The sequence below is a fragment of the Berghia stephanieae genome, chromosome 1 (genome assembly GCF_034508935.2).
Source record: "Berghia stephanieae isolate SIO BIC M18660-M18661 chromosome 1, UCSD_Bste_1.3, whole genome shotgun sequence".
Lineage (NCBI taxonomy): Eukaryota > Metazoa > Mollusca > Gastropoda > Nudibranchia > Aeolidiidae > Berghia > Berghia stephanieae.
In genome coordinates this window covers 69,975,171-69,992,670 of record NC_088360.1, presented here as the reverse complement: position 1 = coordinate 69,992,670, position 17,500 = coordinate 69,975,171, and the positions used below count along the sequence as shown (strand labels likewise).

The following is a 17,500-nucleotide window of genomic DNA, read 5'->3' as shown; positions in this document are numbered from 1 at the left end:
TCACCACCATTAGATTACGGAGCTTTACTTATTTTTAAAAATAAAGGGCTTCGGGTAATATTTGATAATACATTTACATATCGTCTAGTTCTATATTGATATGATTTTATATGCGGAAATTTCTATTTTGGTTTAGAAATTCTCCCGAGTGGAAACCTAAAATAAAAATTCCGAGAGATTAAAGCAGGCCTTTCACTTCATATTTCAACTAGAAGTGTCATGTTCATGACTTCACTTCATGACAAATTTTTGGTCATTTTGATGTATGGATTTAATGAAAGTAATTTTTTAAAAATCCAAAATGAATAAAGATGTCTTGTCATTGTACGGCTGAATGGTAGAAATGTCTCATGTGTCACTTGGTGTGACAGTGCTTGGTCAACGTTAGGAATAATTTATTGTTGAAAGTAGTCAACAATACGTCATTACTGTTGACGGGAGATAAAACTGGAGGTGGTTATAATGAATCGATTCGCTGTCTACAGTATGCATAATTCAAAGACCCAATTAACCCAGTTGTGGATTAATGGTTGGTGTTAGACTTGTAATTGTTTCTATTGTTTCTGCCGTCCATTACTGCCATGACAGTTGGAGGGGCTTGATTGATGTGTTTGTGGTCGGTGGTGGACGCCGACCTTTTTATTCTTAATCAGATGAATTTCCGTCAACTCATAATTCTTGTTACAGAATGCAGAAAATAGATTTGAAATTGTTTGTAATTATTTCTAAAATGGAATCGCAACTTTCCAGATTCAGTCGAAATCAATATATTATACATTTTTATAGTCTGTAAAAGTTGGAGCAATTTGCTTTTTGCCGCAAAGAACGTGCAATAACTTATGTTTGTAACGCCTGTTTTATCCCCTCTTATTTTCATGTGACATTTTGTTATATTGTTATTGATTTTATAGATTAACCCTCTCACTCCCGACCACCACCTTCCTCGTGCTACCGCCATCTTATAACACTGTCAAGGGTGGTGGTTGTCATGGTAGTAGTGTTAATGGTGGTGATAGTAATAACAACTGTTGCTTGTTATAGTATTCAGTGTTGCCATCCATCCGATTGTTGTGATCCTCCTCCTGTTCATATTGAACAGTCCACCCATGACATTTCCAGTTTTACGTCACAATAGTTTATTATAATGTTCAAAGGTTTTTGTTATTTTCTTCAAATGCCATAACATTACAGTCATCCGTCGTTGGCTTTTGTCTTGTAAAAAATTCGGTCTTTTAATCCAGCTATTCACATTTTCTTTGGAATTTTGTACCGGTGTGGTGTTTGTGTATATATATATATATTTGTGTGTGCGTGTGTGTGTATGATTTGCTTATCTATATAACACACGTTAGTCTATTTACACATTGTAACACGCTTAATAGGTGATTTCAGAAGTATTTGCTTATCTTATTGTTGAAATTGAAGACTACAGTGGCTTGTGTTGGGTTGAGACCTTAGTTGGCTATCGCACTAGTAAAAGTACACTTTCAGGTGTCAACTAATATTTATTTATTTATTTTTATCTCTTGAGGAGATGAACTTCATGCGTCATCATTCTTTTTTTTTTTTTTTTTTATTTTTTATTTTTTTTTTTTTTTTTCAATTTTCACCAATGCTTGTTCATTGTCACATTAATATAAATATCTTTCATGGTTATGATAGTGTTTTAATTTTTAATAGCCAATGTTTTTGCTAATTTCATGCTGGTAAGTTGGTGACGTAAGTAAGTGGACTTATCGAATTAATGCATCAAAACGTCATGTTCTTTGTGAATCTCTGGGGTTTTCTGTATACGTGTGTGATAATGGCAATAGATTGGTTGATGGATAAGTTTTGCCCGGAGGATTCAAAAGTTATTACAGAATTCGTTAAAAAGCAATGCGATTTTGATATATGAACGCTGTGATCGGATGTGACTATGAACTTTACTGGAGCTTTATGTGATATGGAAAGAGAGAATTTTAAGTTATGGTGTTATTTGCGTTCATTTGTCTACAAGGCTTCTTCTTCTTATACTTAAATGTCAGTTGATAAATATTTGTTTTTACTCTTTGTCAACCGTTAAAAAAGATCGGTAGCAGTTTGTAAATGTAAGGGTTACACCGGGTAAATGAAGCATGCCCAAATTTATTTAAATGCCTTGTGATTGAATGATAATGGATATTGCCATCGAATAATTAAGTGATAAAATATGATAAAATAAAGTATGCGAATAAAAATATTTTAAAATATTTCTTTAAGGAGTTACCTGTGAACTATTTCATCATGAAGTATGGATAAAGGCAAAAAGCCCAAGAAAAATTCTCACCAGAACGAGCTAGTCAAGTCGGATGCTTTGCTTAATGGGCAGCCAGATCCGCTGAACTGCTCATCATTAAGTCCCGATGTGTTTGCTTTGGTGCGTGTGTGTGTGTGTTTGTGTGTGCGTGTGTATGTGAGAGAGAGAGAGTGTGTGTGTGTGTGTGAGTGTGTGAGTATTTTTGTTGATAGACAGAAGGGAAATCTTTGACATTTAAATATTTTGCTTGTTTTATGAATCCTCAAATGTGACATTTTCAAAACAATATCGATTTGAAGTATCAAGTTCCCATCTCACAGTGTGACCAAATCGACCTGGGATTCTGAGACCAGTCATTCATTCTCCAAACCAAATGTGTCTTGTTGCTTTAGGCATCTTTCACATTAGCAATCCCGCACTCATATTATATTACCATGTTTATATCGTGCTAAAGTCTGTAGGCTATCTTTCCCTCTGGCTTCTATTTCCAGACTTTGTTTTAGAATCTTGTCGGCGTGTTTTACTTACTTACTTATCCGTGGCCTGCGCTTGTCTGCACGTTGCCTATCATATGCCTCCACGTCCTCTGCCACCCTCGTGTACTCGGAGTTTGTAGGGATGTCAAAAACGTCAACGCCTGACGACCACGAGCTCTTTTTCCCTCTATATAGCCACTGGATGTTATGCTTTCAATGTGCCCTCGTCGCCATACATGGCCTAGAAAGCCCATTTGCCTTTTTCTTATGGTTTTCACAATTTGGATGGGTTTCCATATTCCATGCAAAACTTCTACGTGTGTTATTCTATCTGACCATTTGATGTTTAGCAATCTTCTGTACAACCGCCTTTCGAAAGCTTCTGGGCGGTCTTGACGTTCCTTGTTTAGAGTTCAGGTTACACACGTGTAGAGGAGAGACGAGGGAACGTAAGTTTGGATAACCTAAGTTTCGTGTTTAATTTAATATTGTTGGCAGAGATGGAATGTGTTTTTAGCGATCGCTATTCTTGTTTTATTTCTAAAACATCTCTAGCGTTGTCCGTGATGGTTGCATGAGATATTTTAACTTTTTAGCTTGTCTGATGGTTTCCCCTTTGCTGGTGAGGTGAAAAGATAGATCTTGGTTTTGTTTGTTAACGATCTTGCACATGGTTTTCTTGACGGTCAGCAAAAGTCCCTTTGCTTCGCTACCTACCACTTATTTGTCAGGCATGATCTGATTGTTTTCTGGTGTGTAAGTCATAAGAACTGCATCGTCAAATTCTCACCTCCAACACGGATGCTTGCTTCTTCTTCAATTTCATGGAAGATTATCTCAGTGTACATGTTGAATTTTCTGGTGTTATTTGGGGTTGCTTAAAAAAAGACTTTCAAATTATAAGGATTCCAGGCGAGTCGTGTTATAGGTGAAATTGTATTACAAATGATGATCGTTTCTTCTGCCTGTCAATTTAAAGGCATACGTCGCTACAGTTTATGATATCAATTATAATTAGTAACTTCTTCAGATATGTCATTTAAAGAAGTTATTTTTCTCCCCCCCCCCCCCCTTCTCCCTCTCTCTCTCTCTCTCTCTCTCTCTCTCTCTCTCTCTCTCTCTCTCTCTGGGTGGGGTTCCTGACCTCCCATAGTGGGCAGAGAGGTACATACTGTGACTTCTATCCCCTTATATATGTTTCCAACATGCTTTCTTTGTCTTGGAATGAGATGACTTAGTTTTGTCCTGGCCCTAGCCGGATACTCTCTCTCTCTCTCTCTCTCTCTCTCTCTCTCTCTCTCTCTCTCTCTCTCTCTCCCCTGTATTACACCCCTAGATTAAAGACACTTCTCTATATTTCACTTTCTAACAATAAGTTTCTGGAATTGTTGATAGTTGTGCCAGGATTAGATAAGACAGGTCGTCATCATTATCATCATTATCATCATCATCATCACCATCATCGTCGTCGTAGTCATCATCATAATAATCATCATCGTAGTCGTCAATATTGATAACAATTTGTTGCTCTTTTTTTCTTTTTTTTTGGTGAACTATTGCTCGGATCCAATTTTCTTCGTCAAATATGTAATCTGCAATTTACAACTAGTTTTTCAATAATTTGTTGAATTCTTTCATTAACCGTGGTCGGTTGTCCTTTAAGTATAATCTGTTTGTGAATTCTTGCACTTTAATTGCTGCGAATGGTTGACTTTATGCCCTTATGTCTGTGATTTAAAATTCCATTCGACATTGTTTGTAACAGTTCAACTGCGGAGTGATTTTTTAGTCTGCTTTTTCTTCTAATGTCTGCTAATGTCTGTTAGCAAGTTGACTCGATCCTCTTAGCAGTTCTTTATATAAATTAATAATGCTGCGTGTACACTAATAGTAAACGTTGTAGTCTAATTGGGAGTATCTCCATTTGGCAATTATATCATTATACCATGCAATCCACAAGGAATGTTCAATGCGTTCACAATCCTTTGTGTTTCCTTATAAAACTCAAAATACTTGACGATGGTATCCATTTTTAAAAGTAAATCAACCATAATGTACTCACAACAAATAATATATTCCGTGCTTTTGATCCAGCAGATAAAAGTGTACTACCCCTTTGTAAAACCATACAGCCTGGAATTAATCTTAAATAAAATATCATCTTCCGTTTGATTTTAAGTATTAAGTATTAAGGAGAATTTCATTTCTGAGGAAAAGACAGCCTTTTCTAAAAATAGCAGTGTGAAACAAGTGAAGCATTGAAGTTGCAGAGAAAAGTAAATGCAAGACTCGTAAATGTGACGCCACTAAATGTCCTATTGTGATTTCGGAATGGATTGATAGGATTCTATTCTTAGAGGAAGAGCAAGAAGACGAAAACGCCATTTTAACGCCAAATTGTGGAGATTTACATGATGGATCTGGGAGATGGACAGGGTTTGAGATCCACATCATCCGAGTCACTTCCTGTTTTGACCGTATCCGAGTGTGAAGAAAACATGACGGACACTGAGCCAGGTTGGCTATGACAATAATGCTATACTGATGTGGTCGATTTGAACCAGACAACTGTCGTTTTCTGGAAATATGCGTATTTAACAATTTGCCCAGAAAACTCGTTTTCAAATATCGACGATTTGAATAACCCTCATCTTGGCAAAATAAAATCTCAAACCTGGGACTTTGCGGAGCCCCAGGTTTGAGATGATCGATCGATAATTGAAGGACATGTTTTCTAGACAAATTTTAAATAGGTATCTTTCCAGAGTACAGCAGTTAACTGGCTAAGAGCAAGTGGCCTCTCCCGCATTATAAGGTTATTTTGACCCTGGTTTTTAACTATAAATTATATTTCTTTATTCAAAGAGATTAAAAAGTTAACTTTATGCTTATCTTAACTTTGTTCGAACATTTTTATTTAGTGATAGAGAAATAGAGCGTACGAGTTTTACGGGATAGTCCACTTGTCCTGATACGGTTGATAATTGTAAGTATGTATGTATGTATGTATGTATGTATGTATGTATGTATGTATGTATGTATGTATGTATGTATGTATGTATGTATGTATGTATGTATGTATGTATGTATGTATGTATGTAGGTATGTCTGTATGTATGATGTATGTATGTATGTATATATTTATTTATTTATTTATTTATTTATGCATGTTTGCACAGGCAGACAGGCAAGCCGGTAAGTATTGTAAGTAATGTTCGAACCAACAAACGGACGAACGTCCTTACGAACGCTCGCAAGCACGTACGTAGGTTCTCTCTCTCTCTCTCTCTCTCTCGCTCTCTCTCTCCCTCTCTCTCTCTCTCTCTCTTTCTCTCTCTCTCTCCTCTCTCTCTCTCCTTTCTCTCTCTCTCTCTCTCCTCTCTTCTCTCCTCTCTCTCTCTCTCTCTCTCTCTCTCTCTCTCTAATCCTCAAGGTCACCCCCCCCCACACACACACACACACTCTAAGTAAGTTTTCGAAACCAATACAATTATCCCCATTTACCGTAAATCGCTTTCCGGAGATTTTTTATTTTATTAAGTCTCTCTTGTTTTGTTTTTTTCTCTCTCTTTCTTTTTCTTTCTCACGTGTATTTGTGTGTGGTAAAAGCTTATTGATTTCCACTGGAACCAATGTATCTACATCTCGGGGCTGACGTATTTGTTGTCTGTTGTTTGCTCGTTTGTCCTTTGTCGTCCCCCCCCCCCCCCCCCACTCCCTCCCTCCGTCCCAGTCTTCTATTTTATTACACCTCCTCCTCCACTATTCCTTTTTGCTCTTCAATATAATTCCTTCTTCTTCTTCTTCTTCTTCTTCTTCTTCTTCTTCTTCTTCTTCTTCTTCTTCTTCTTCTTCTTTGTCTTCTTCTTCTTCTTCTTCTTCTTCTTCTTCTTCTTCTTCTTCTTCTTCTTCTTCTTTCCTCCTCCTCCTCCTCCTCCTCCTCCTCCTCCTCCTCCTCCTCCTCCTCCTCCTCCTCCTCCTCCTCCCCCCCCCTCCCCCTCCTCCTTCTCCTCATCATCATCATTGTTATCATCATCATCGTCATCGTCATCATCGTCATCACGTCATCACCAGCACTGTCATCATCGATCAATATCTTCCTATAGTTTTCTATACGCCTCTCATACACACGCGTTAGAAACCGTAAACTTCGTGATCTTCCAATCCCGTGGATCAATCCATTTGTCTCAAGGCTCATGCTGGTTAGTTTCAAATATACACCATTGATTTTTCTCTTATGGGCACCTATTATGCTAATGGTTGAATGCGAACAATGTGGTCTATAAATTGACGCCATCGCCTTTCATCTGTATTTTTTTCTAATTCTATAATGCTAAAAAAAAGAAGTATTGTTACGTCATATATCTGAAACAGTATTGTACTCTCTCTCTCTCTCTCTCTCTCTCTCTCTCTCTCTCTCTCTCTCTCTCTCTCTCTCTCTCGTCTTCCTTTCCTCCTCTCCCTCTTTATTTCCCTCTCTTCCTCCACTCTCATCTCTTCTATCCTCATTATGTTCTCTTCTTCCTCTGCAATCCTTGACCATTTGAACATCGTCATCATCATCATCATCATCATCAGCATCATCATCAACAACAACAACAACAACGGAACGATGAAAAAAATATAAGTAAAAGCAAACGAGCAAAACGGGCATTATGAAAATGTTCAATATTTTTATTGCTGACGGAACGAACGTTGATTTGTACTTATTAATGATGCATTTAATCTGACAAAACCTTCCAGCTGGTGAAAAACTGAAGTCATAAAATAAAACATGTTTGTTTGGTTTTGTTGATTTGTATTGTTGATGATTGAGAATGCTTTCTTTTCCATTGTTTTTTTCATGAATTCTTTCGACTTTATCAGGAGAATGGTTTATTATTTTTGACTTCCTTTTTGCTGGATTTTGAAATCTTTGACGTAATTCTGCAGCCACCAAACCATAGAGTACAGTCAAAACCACTTTCACTCATGATCAGTGAGTTGTAAACTTTCAACAATGTTTTCTTCTACTTCGAATATTCTCATGTTCCTCATGTAATCAGGATGTATATTACATTAATTAAGGGCTTCGTTGATAGTTACTCCTTAGTATTTAAAATGTTCAACTCGTTCTACGTCATCCTCTCAGATTGTCACACATATGAAGCCTTTTTTATCTTGTACACCAAATATACATTTACGTGTGTCAGACAGAGACTATTCGGGAGTGGGGCCCACCGATGGAATCCCAAATCGTCGCAAATAATTGACTGCTGCTGAAATCTTCTGTTTGAAAAAGTCTCATTTGTCTATGCTGGTATGATGTAATGTATCGGGTGCACTCATTTGATTACAGAAAATGTTTCAAGTATTTTTAAACCTTATTCCATCCTAATTTGAACGGTATAGTCATTGCAAATGCACTGAGAGTGGTCACCTGGGTTGCCTAATTTGATTCATTTCCTTTCCCGACATGAGGTTTGTCCACCTCAGGTGTCATTGGAATGAGCTGTTGCAAGATCAATAACCCCACGTCCCTGACTTTAATACTGGCATTTTCATTCAGATCCCTGCATTGTTTTTCTCTTTACAGGCAGCCCACACGAGAGCCCAAGGAACCTCTCCCCCAATCAGCACGGTCACTTTGCCTTCCAAGCCATACGCAAGTAAGTAAAGACATTTTGTTTTCAAGATTGTGTTTCCGAGCCCATTGGGCTTATTGAGCAAGAGTTTGTCACTGAGTTTCAAGCATGAAACTTTCGGTAACAATTGCTACGCATTGGAAAGGTCATCAATCTATTGCCGACTAATATATCAATTTATTTGATATTACTTACTTAAATAAGGCCAATATATTTAATATGAGACCCAGATATCTGGGTAGCGCCCCACGACTTCCTTTTGTGGGCTTGAAGAACTCTTGCTGCCTCTTCAGTGGCCTTTTGTTTCCTTCCATCAGTAGCTTTCGGTGTTTTTATTATTATTATTATTATTATTATTATTATTATTATTATTATTATTATTATTATTATTATTATTATTATATATTATTATTATTATTATTATTATTATTATTATTATTATATAATCATTATTATTATTATCATTATTATTATTATCATTATATTATTATTATTATTATTATTATTATTATTATTATTATTATTATTATTATTATTATTATTATTATTATTATTATTATTATTATTATCATTATTATTATTTTTATTATTATTATTATTATTTTCTTTCTTTTTTTTTGTTGTTGTTTTTGTTTTGTTTTATTTCGTTTGATTTTTATTTTTTAATTTTTTTTAGACAATGGTATCCTTTTCATGAACACAAATCAGTTATCAAGTCAATTTATTGAAATGTCATCGTTTTATTAAGAAAGTTTCCGAAAGAGCTAAAGAAAATTCTGAACATATGACATTGAAGACGCATCCAGAATCACAGGAAAACGGTCTACGAACGACAGATGTTAAGCTCACAAAAATAACAAGACTATTTGAAGAATGAAAAGCGTAATAGCGCAGTCGAACTCGTCTTTGACCTTGAACTTGTTGAATTTTAATGCTATTTTTGGATGGACATTTAAAAAGTAGCAACTTAAATCCGTTGCTTAGCATCATTTATCACAATCGCAAACGAGGCAGAATTTATTGTTTTTCTTATTCAATGGAAAAGAAGACTGTTCAAGTTAAAGATTAAATCACTCTATTTCAGGCAGCTAAAAGCTTTCAAGTTGACCTAACATTTTTCCTTGGAATTTGGTATTTCGAGACCATCCAGATGAAAGACATTTCGGACTAATAAATGAATTACATACTAGCTGACGCCGTCGAAAGCAAGCCAGACATTTTCTATCGCTGACACCATTGATGTGAGGAGCCATGAATTTGCTCTTGCTAAAAGCGTTCATCGATTCTCGGGGATGATAATGATAATGATAATACTATTATTATGAAACATTTCGACAACGTGGGTTTTTGTCGATGTCTCTATTCGCAGGAGCGTTTTCATTTGAAATGAGAAGAGGCCGTGAATGTGGAGATAAAATATTATCCAGTAACGAATGTGTGTGGAATTGAAAATTTTGAATTTAGTTGTGTTTTTTATCGCAATAGTAATATAATTAACTTTCAGATATTACAGAAGACACACTCGATGCACGTACATATACTCAAGCACAAATTCTAGCATACACATGCAATAGTGAAGCCTTCCAAAAAACTCAAAACACATCGATTAGGTATCTTAAGGTTATTAATAATAGACGTTAAGGGTACAAATCCCTTGTCAGCAAAACATTAACAGAGGAGCGTTGAAAATAGAGGAGAAAATAAAAATTAAAAACAAAAGCAAGCAAGCAAAACAGAACAAACAAAAAATTAAAAACTGAATCAAAAAGCCTTCCCATTTTAAACATTATTTACAGTTCCAGATAACCCCTAATTTCTTCATTTGTTTTGCTCGAGCCTTTCCATTCTCACCCTTTCCTTGTTGTTTGTTTTTGGCTGGGGTTTTTTTTTTTGTGAAAGGTGGGGGGGGGGGGGTTGTTTTTCGTTGTTTTTTGTTTTGTTTTGTTTTGTTTATTTTCTTTATTTTTTTTTTTTGTTTTTTTTATTTTTTTTTTGGGGGGGGGGGGGTAGGGGTTGTTTTTTTTTTAAGATCCCAGGTTTAAGGTCGCAATCTTTGTTGTACCTATTTTGTATTCTATGATTTTTTCTTTATTTCAGGTGTGATGGAAGACGGTGGTCATTTGCTTCCGTCCCATCTTCCGGCTATGGCACCAATACTCCGGGCAGTTCTAACGTGTCGGTAAGTAGAAGCAGCAAATGTTTTAGACCAACACATTTAGGAGTGGATCTAGTGTATTTGTTCTGTGCAATACCATGATAACAATTATCTATAGTTGTAGCAAAGGAAAAAAAGTTTTTGATAAATTTGATTTTACCTAAAAGCAGCGAGAAATTTGAAACTTAAGCACATCTTTATGGTTTTTATACATTGTTATATTAGGTATGTAGAAGTAGGGGGGGGGGGGGAATAGGAAGTTGAAGAAGAAGAAGAATGAAGGAGGAGGAAGAAGAAGAAGAAGAAGAAGAAGAAGAAGAAGAAGAAGAAGAAGAAGAAGAAGAAGAAGAAGAAGAAGAAGGAGAAGGAGAAGAAGAAGAAGAAGAAGATTTCTTTGATAACAGCAGGGGTGAGTTGATGTTGAGTAGCTCTTTTATCGTCAATCTATGCTGACATTGATTGTTGACTTGGTCTGATTGCGTGACTGTGGACCGTGCTAACGGCACTCCATGTATCTGCCAAGAGATCGAACCCAACTTCCTGTTCTCTCTTCGGGTCACAAGATTTCTGACGAGGGCCGGGAAGATTTCGTGTAAAAAGGGCAGCCAATAAGGCCTTTTGTTTAGAGAATGATGAGATCTGTAAAACTCTCTCTCTCTCTCTCTCTCTCTCTCTCTCTCTCTCTCTCATCTTCTACTCTATCTACTCTTCTATCTCTCTCTCTATTTCTCTCTCTCTCTCATCTATCTTGTCTGTCTATCTATCTATCTCTCTACCTATCTGTATATCTATCTATCTCCCCCTCCCTCTTACTGTTCATGTGTGTGTGAGAGAGAGAAAGAAAGAAATAAAGAAAGAGAGAGAGAGAGAGAGAGAGGGAGAGGGAGAGAGAGAGAGAGAGAGAAACAAAGAAAGAAAGAGAGAGAGAGAGAGAGAGAGAGAGAGATAGATAGAGAGGGAGAGTAATAAATAGCTACTGACTAGTAGAGCTGATATTTTATAAATGACGTGGCATAGAAAAGAAAACAAATATAAAGATGATTTTGATAGTGTTGATGATGTCGGTGGTGATAAGGGTGATCTGTAATGCAATTTTTACTCTTTCTATATAAGATATGATTACTTCCCTTGGAACTAGATCACCCCTTATCAGATTGGTATATATCGTATCTCATTTCCTTTTTGGTACTTACCAATATATCTAACTTTTTATCATTTTCATGTCCCAATCCGATACCTTATTTACCTACATAATTCTCTGAACTGGGCTTTGGAATACCTCACGACTACCCATCTAATTTATCCCCCCCCCCCTTCTCTCTCTCTCTCTCTCTCTCTCTCTCTCTTTTTTTTTTTTTTTTAATCTCTTCTCTTCTTCCTCCTCCTTTCCTCCAGTCCCGCTACTCTTCCCAGGAGCGCCTCCATCAGCTCCCATCTCACCCCACGGCAGAGGAACTCCGGATCTTGTCCAGTCACTTTGGAAGCTCGGAGAACATGTCTCACGATGACAGTGACCTGGCACCATCATCTCATCACAACGTTAGACCTCGATCCAGGAGCCTGAGGTAGATCTCACATTTTAATACCATATTTTCCCAGACATTAAAAAAAAAACCCAACAGAATCCTTTTTATTTATTTATGTATTTATTTTCATCGGTTTTAAAAAATGGAATGAGGTTTGTTTTTTTTTTTATCTCAAGGTATCATTATGTCACTGTTAGCAACAGAGAATGGGGAAAACCCTTGAGCAGTCATCACCATCGCTTTAATTTATTTTATCTCTTTTTTTTTTTTTTGACTTGTCACCTGAGCTTTGTTTCATTGGGTTTTTATTTTTTTTTTGTTTCCTAATGATGAATATTGATAGGAAAATGCCTCATTGTAATTAATAGTATCTCGCCGTCACCAATCTTACCTCCATTCACCTCGCTCACTTCCATCTTCATCATTGTTTTCAGTTCAATTTACATTTTATGAATTAACATTCAAATGTTCCACTTTATTTTCGTTGATATTGGTTTGATTTTACTTTGTATACATATTTGTATTACTATGTGTATTTATTTCAACGTTTATTATAACTGATTTTTTTAAAATTCCCTTTTACTTACTTGCTTTTTCAATTTATGCGGTACTGTTTTGTTTTTGTTATGATATGAGTCACGTTTGGGTCTGGTATGTGATCCTGTTTTCGGGGAACTTAGGATGTTTTGATTTTATGTCAATAAATATGGAAGCGTAAAAAACAACTGATTATGACTGTTGTTCCTAGAAACATTTTTCTTTCATTTATTCGAGAGTTTTGTTCTCAATATTATTTTGATCATCTTAAGGAAATTTTAAGGTCAGGAAAAAAAGATCTTTAATAATTTAATTCGCTGCAATGAAATTTTAAAATATTATATAAACAATTTAAAGCAAAGTTGAAGTCCTTTAACAAAATTAGAAATGATGAAACGAGCCCATGGCAAGTGAGCCATATTTAATGATATTATAGTGAATGAAGACTTCGTATGAGTGACCGAGTTGTCCCGTCACACGTGAAATGACTCATTACGCTCTATATTCAGGAAACAAATTGCCATCATTTTTTTTCGATATGAAGCTGATTCTATGTAAAACATAGTCACGTTTGGGCCTGGTAGACTCGAACTTGGTTTCTTCTTGGGTTACGGAGATATCTATATAGAGCAGTGTCTTAACAAATTTGTAGTGCAGTGGCGCAGGGTCGGTGAAACTGAGAGCTAAGCAAACAATTTTAATTTATGTCTCTTCCCTGAACTATAATAATCTTCTTCTCTTCATAAGATTTTGAAGCAAAAGGTCGAGGAATGAAAGTTGATACAGAGCAAGTTGACTAAACCCTTCTAGTTCGTGTTTAAAGTGTTATTAGTTTATTTATCCTCTGTATGACCAGTATAATATTTTTGACAATTTTCGTCTCTATACATGTGATATAATACTATGAATTTGAATTTAAAAAATCACCATGACAGCATATGTTATAAAATAGCTTATCTTAATGATAATGGCAAGAACACACAGTTGGCATTGCTATTCTAATTTTATTCAGCGCTTCGGAACACAACTCAAACCATTGGCTTTATGAAGGTACACACTGTCTTCTATCCCCTTATATCTATTTTCCAACATGCTTTCTGTCTTTGTCTTGGAATGAGATTACTTAGTTTTTTTCCTGGCCTTGGTCGGAGTCCTGGCTGGGAGGGAAACAGTCAAATGCATAGTTATTGTTTTGGGAGATGATATTTTTTTCCTTGTAAATCATCTCTCTGTTATGTATTAGTATATTTGTTATTTTTTAATGTATAATGTAAGCATTTGAGTGTGTTCCTCTTTGTTGGATTTTGTGCTTGTGTCCGGATATGAGAATTATAGGTGATTTCAAACTAAGTACATTGGTGATATGCTCTTGGAATCTACATCTGATCCCTATTTGTTCCCAGTTCCCCTTTGTCTTACTTTCTCTTGGGTGCTTTAATTGTAATTCTAGAACTTTTTACGATCCCATTTTCTTCCTTTTTATTGGCGCTGATATAACCTAAATGTGTTGCAAGCGCCGTAAAACCCTTAAAAACAAAACAAACAAACAGATCATACAGTTACGACCGAACTCATCTTCAGTGCAAATAAAATGCAAAATTGAACTTTACGTACCGATGAGAATTATTCACGCCTTGAAATGACAGAACAAGAGATAGGAAAGTCGTGTTTATAATAGAAGAGAGAGAAAGGGAGGGTGTGTCTATGTAACAGTAATATACAAACCCTTATTGTGAAAAATAATAGCTTATACTCAGAATAAAATTGGTTGAAAATATTTATAATAGATAGAGAGAGAGAAAGAGAGAGAGAGAAAGAGAGAGAGAGAGAAAGAGCGAGAGAGAGAGAGAGAGAGAGAGAGAGAGAGTACGACAGTGGTGGAATTTGTATTGATTGGAAACGAACACAAATATCATTATTATGCCTTCTGATTCCTGTCTTATCGCATGATAATTTAGTTTGTTTCGTTTCTTTCAGGCTAAATATTGATTTTACAATATTCTCGACTGTTCCCAGTTAAACGGTTTGAAAACATCTTTTGTCTTAGAAAACCCAATTGTTGTATCCCGGGTTGCTTAGAATGCAACTCTTTCTGCTATCCCGGATTGTAATTAAAGAGAGAGGAGAAAGGAGGGGGCAGGAATAGGAGATCAAAGGAAACTAGATTGAATTAAGTTCTCGACTACACCTCAACTTGTTGAATGGAATCCCACAAAAATGCTTTTTTACATCACGAGATGGGTTCCAGAGAGTAAGTCAGTTACAGTGGTTCAGTATTATGGAAGTACGAGTAGATACATTGTGCAATATAACAATATTGCGATGTGCATATGATATAGGACTAGACAAATCAGAAAGAAAAGCTTAAAAAGAAAAATAGGATGTCTCCATTAGACCTCCCGATTGCTGTTTTCTGATGCTCCATCATAAACATTTCTTTAGATTTTCATCAGTGCTAAAATCGCGTTTGATGATGTGAGTGACACAAGCAAGGGATTCATTTAAGATGTTTATGTATGAAACGTTCTTTTCTTGGTCATAAAAAGTAATGAACAAAAATGAATATAACAGCTTCCAAAAAAAATCAACAACAAAATACCAAATATGAAACGTTACGGGCTCAAACCCCTTTTTCAGCCAACACAAAAAAAACCCCAATAAAAACACATTAATCAAAAACCCAGATAGAAATCCGTCTATCTTGGTTTTTAAGTAATATATTTGTTTGTATTGTTTTTTGTTGTGGCTAAAATGGGTTTTGAGCCTGAAACGTCCTGTGTTTGAGATTTTGCTCTGTGTGTGTGTGTGTGTGTGTGTGTGTGTATGTGTGTGTGTTGTTTTGTTTTTGTTTTTGATTGTTATTGTTTTTATTAAGCTATTATATTCAATTTTATTTTTCATACTTTTGACAGTCCACGGCTTATTATCACTTTTCTTAGTCACGTTTTTGTATTTTAAAACAAAACAAACGCTTTAATAGAAAGAAGAAAAACATAACGACCTGAAAACATTTAGATGCTACTTTTACGGATAGATTGAGATCATATGCAATTTGTCCAAAGCTGTAATTGTCGCATCATAAATAAAGCAAATGAGATAAATTCGCGCTCACATTCAATCAGAACAATCAAAACCCCATGTCGTTGCAAGTTTGTTTAATGGTTTGATAATTAGAGAACTAGAACCAAATGTCGCCAACGCGGATTTCATGGGGCAGTGTGATGCCTTATCCACATAGCGTCTCACCAAACAAGATAAAACTAGAATAAAATTATATTATTATGATGGTGATGATCATGAATAAAGATATTGATGATGATAATGATAATAATAATAATAATAATAATAATAATAATAATAATAATAATAATAATAATAATGACGATGATGATAATCATAATGATGATGATGATGATGATGATGATGATGATGATGATGATGATGAGTAAAAATCGATAGAATAATCTTAACATTTTAAAACCAGTGCCAAATATCAAGACAAACTTTTAATAATAGGCTACGTTGTTTCGTTGTGTGTAATTATCGTATGCATTATCATTTTTTTTGTTTTTGTTATATAAGTTTGGGCCGGAGTTGGCCCGGAGGGGGGGGGGGGGGGGGGGGGGGGGGGGGTGACGTATGATTCATGAAATTGTTTTCCGTATATATTTATTGTTTTTAAAGTCGTACATTATTTATTATTGGGTCAGTATTTGGTTTGGTTTGTTTGTCCGTTGTGTGTATATGTATTTGTGTGTGCGTGTGTGTGTGTGTGTGAATGTGTGTATGTGCTTTTTTTCTTCTTTGTTTTCGTTATTTAATGGATCTAGGGAGCGTTTCATATTATGATGTTGCTTTTTGTTTTTTTTTTTGTTTTTTTTTTTGTTATTTTTTTTTCTTTGTGTTATTTATCACGAGTCAATTTTAAATGGTTTGTCATTATTCTGATTTCGTCTTTTACTTCTTTTACTGTCGTTTATTCCTTTGCTTGTTAGTTTCATAATATTTGATTTTAACTGTTGATGTTTTCATTTCATTTTTAATCCCCCCTGACCACCCCCTTCCCCCCTCCCCAATCTCCCCAACTCCATTCCCAATTTCATTCTCTCCTTTAGCCTCTCATGGCTTGCTTTAGAGTAAGACACTGTTTGTATTTTGTTGGCTTATCTCTATCATTTATCCTTTATTTTTATCATCGTTTTCATCATTTTTCAAAATGAACTCATTTATCAGCAGACTTTTTTTAAAAACAATTTATTCAGTCAACATTCCTTCCCCTTGTAATTCCCTAGTAATTCTTTGAATTTACAGGAAGTAGCTAGTGATCTGCTTAATTGGTACAGTTGCATTTAACCAATATTCCAAAACCAAATAGCATTCAATCAGTTCAGAAATAGTCTTCCTTTTAAATACAATATTTTTGGGCATGTATTTAAACGTCATATAAAAGAATGGAGTTAATTATAACATATAAGTGCATTTCTCACAATGTACTTCCTGTAAGTTTCTCTCACCATTGCTAATATTATTATTCACACGATATGGCACCTCGGTTGTTTTGGTCAAATTGTTCTCCTATTCTTTGCTTTAATTGTTTCAGAAATCCCATGTAATTTTTATGACCAATTATTGATATTAGCCAAGATGCCTTCAACAGCAACAGATTGTTTAAGATAACAAACTTATTACTTTATTTGATTTAGGATGTATTCATTAATATCCAGTTTGTTTCGTAATTATGATGAAAAGAGCTGCGGAATTGATAATAATTCTGCTTTTTGACCTAAATATGAAAACAAATTGCACAGAATAGTCCTACATTTTCACCAATGATGCATGAGAGAATAATAAATGTCCACCTTATTTGATATAAGTTCTTATATTTAAATTTGATTACTAGCATT

General features: G+C 35.3%; 1 protein-coding gene across 10 annotated transcripts in view; it reads left to right on the top strand.

The window, feature by feature from the left end:
* The window catches only part of LOC144980666 (microtubule-associated serine/threonine-protein kinase 3-like), a 216,923-nt gene that overhangs the window by 161,523 nt on the left and 37,900 nt on the right, over nucleotides 1-17,500 (top strand). For 5 of the 10 annotated variants that reach the window (XM_078928419.1, XM_078928372.1, XM_078928401.1 and 2 more), the window contains 3 exons: nucleotides 8,330-8,402; nucleotides 10,476-10,557; nucleotides 11,929-12,098. In XM_078928419.1, coding sequence (XP_078784545.1) covers nucleotides 8,330-8,402; nucleotides 10,476-10,557; nucleotides 11,929-12,098 — 325 coding nt within the window. Of the gene's footprint in view, nucleotides 1-8,302; nucleotides 8,403-10,475; nucleotides 10,558-11,928; nucleotides 12,099-16,711; nucleotides 16,733-17,500 lie in introns of all 10 variants that reach the window. The other 5 variants (XM_078928412.1, XM_078928359.1, XM_078928366.1 and 2 more) reach the window with 2 other exon arrangements.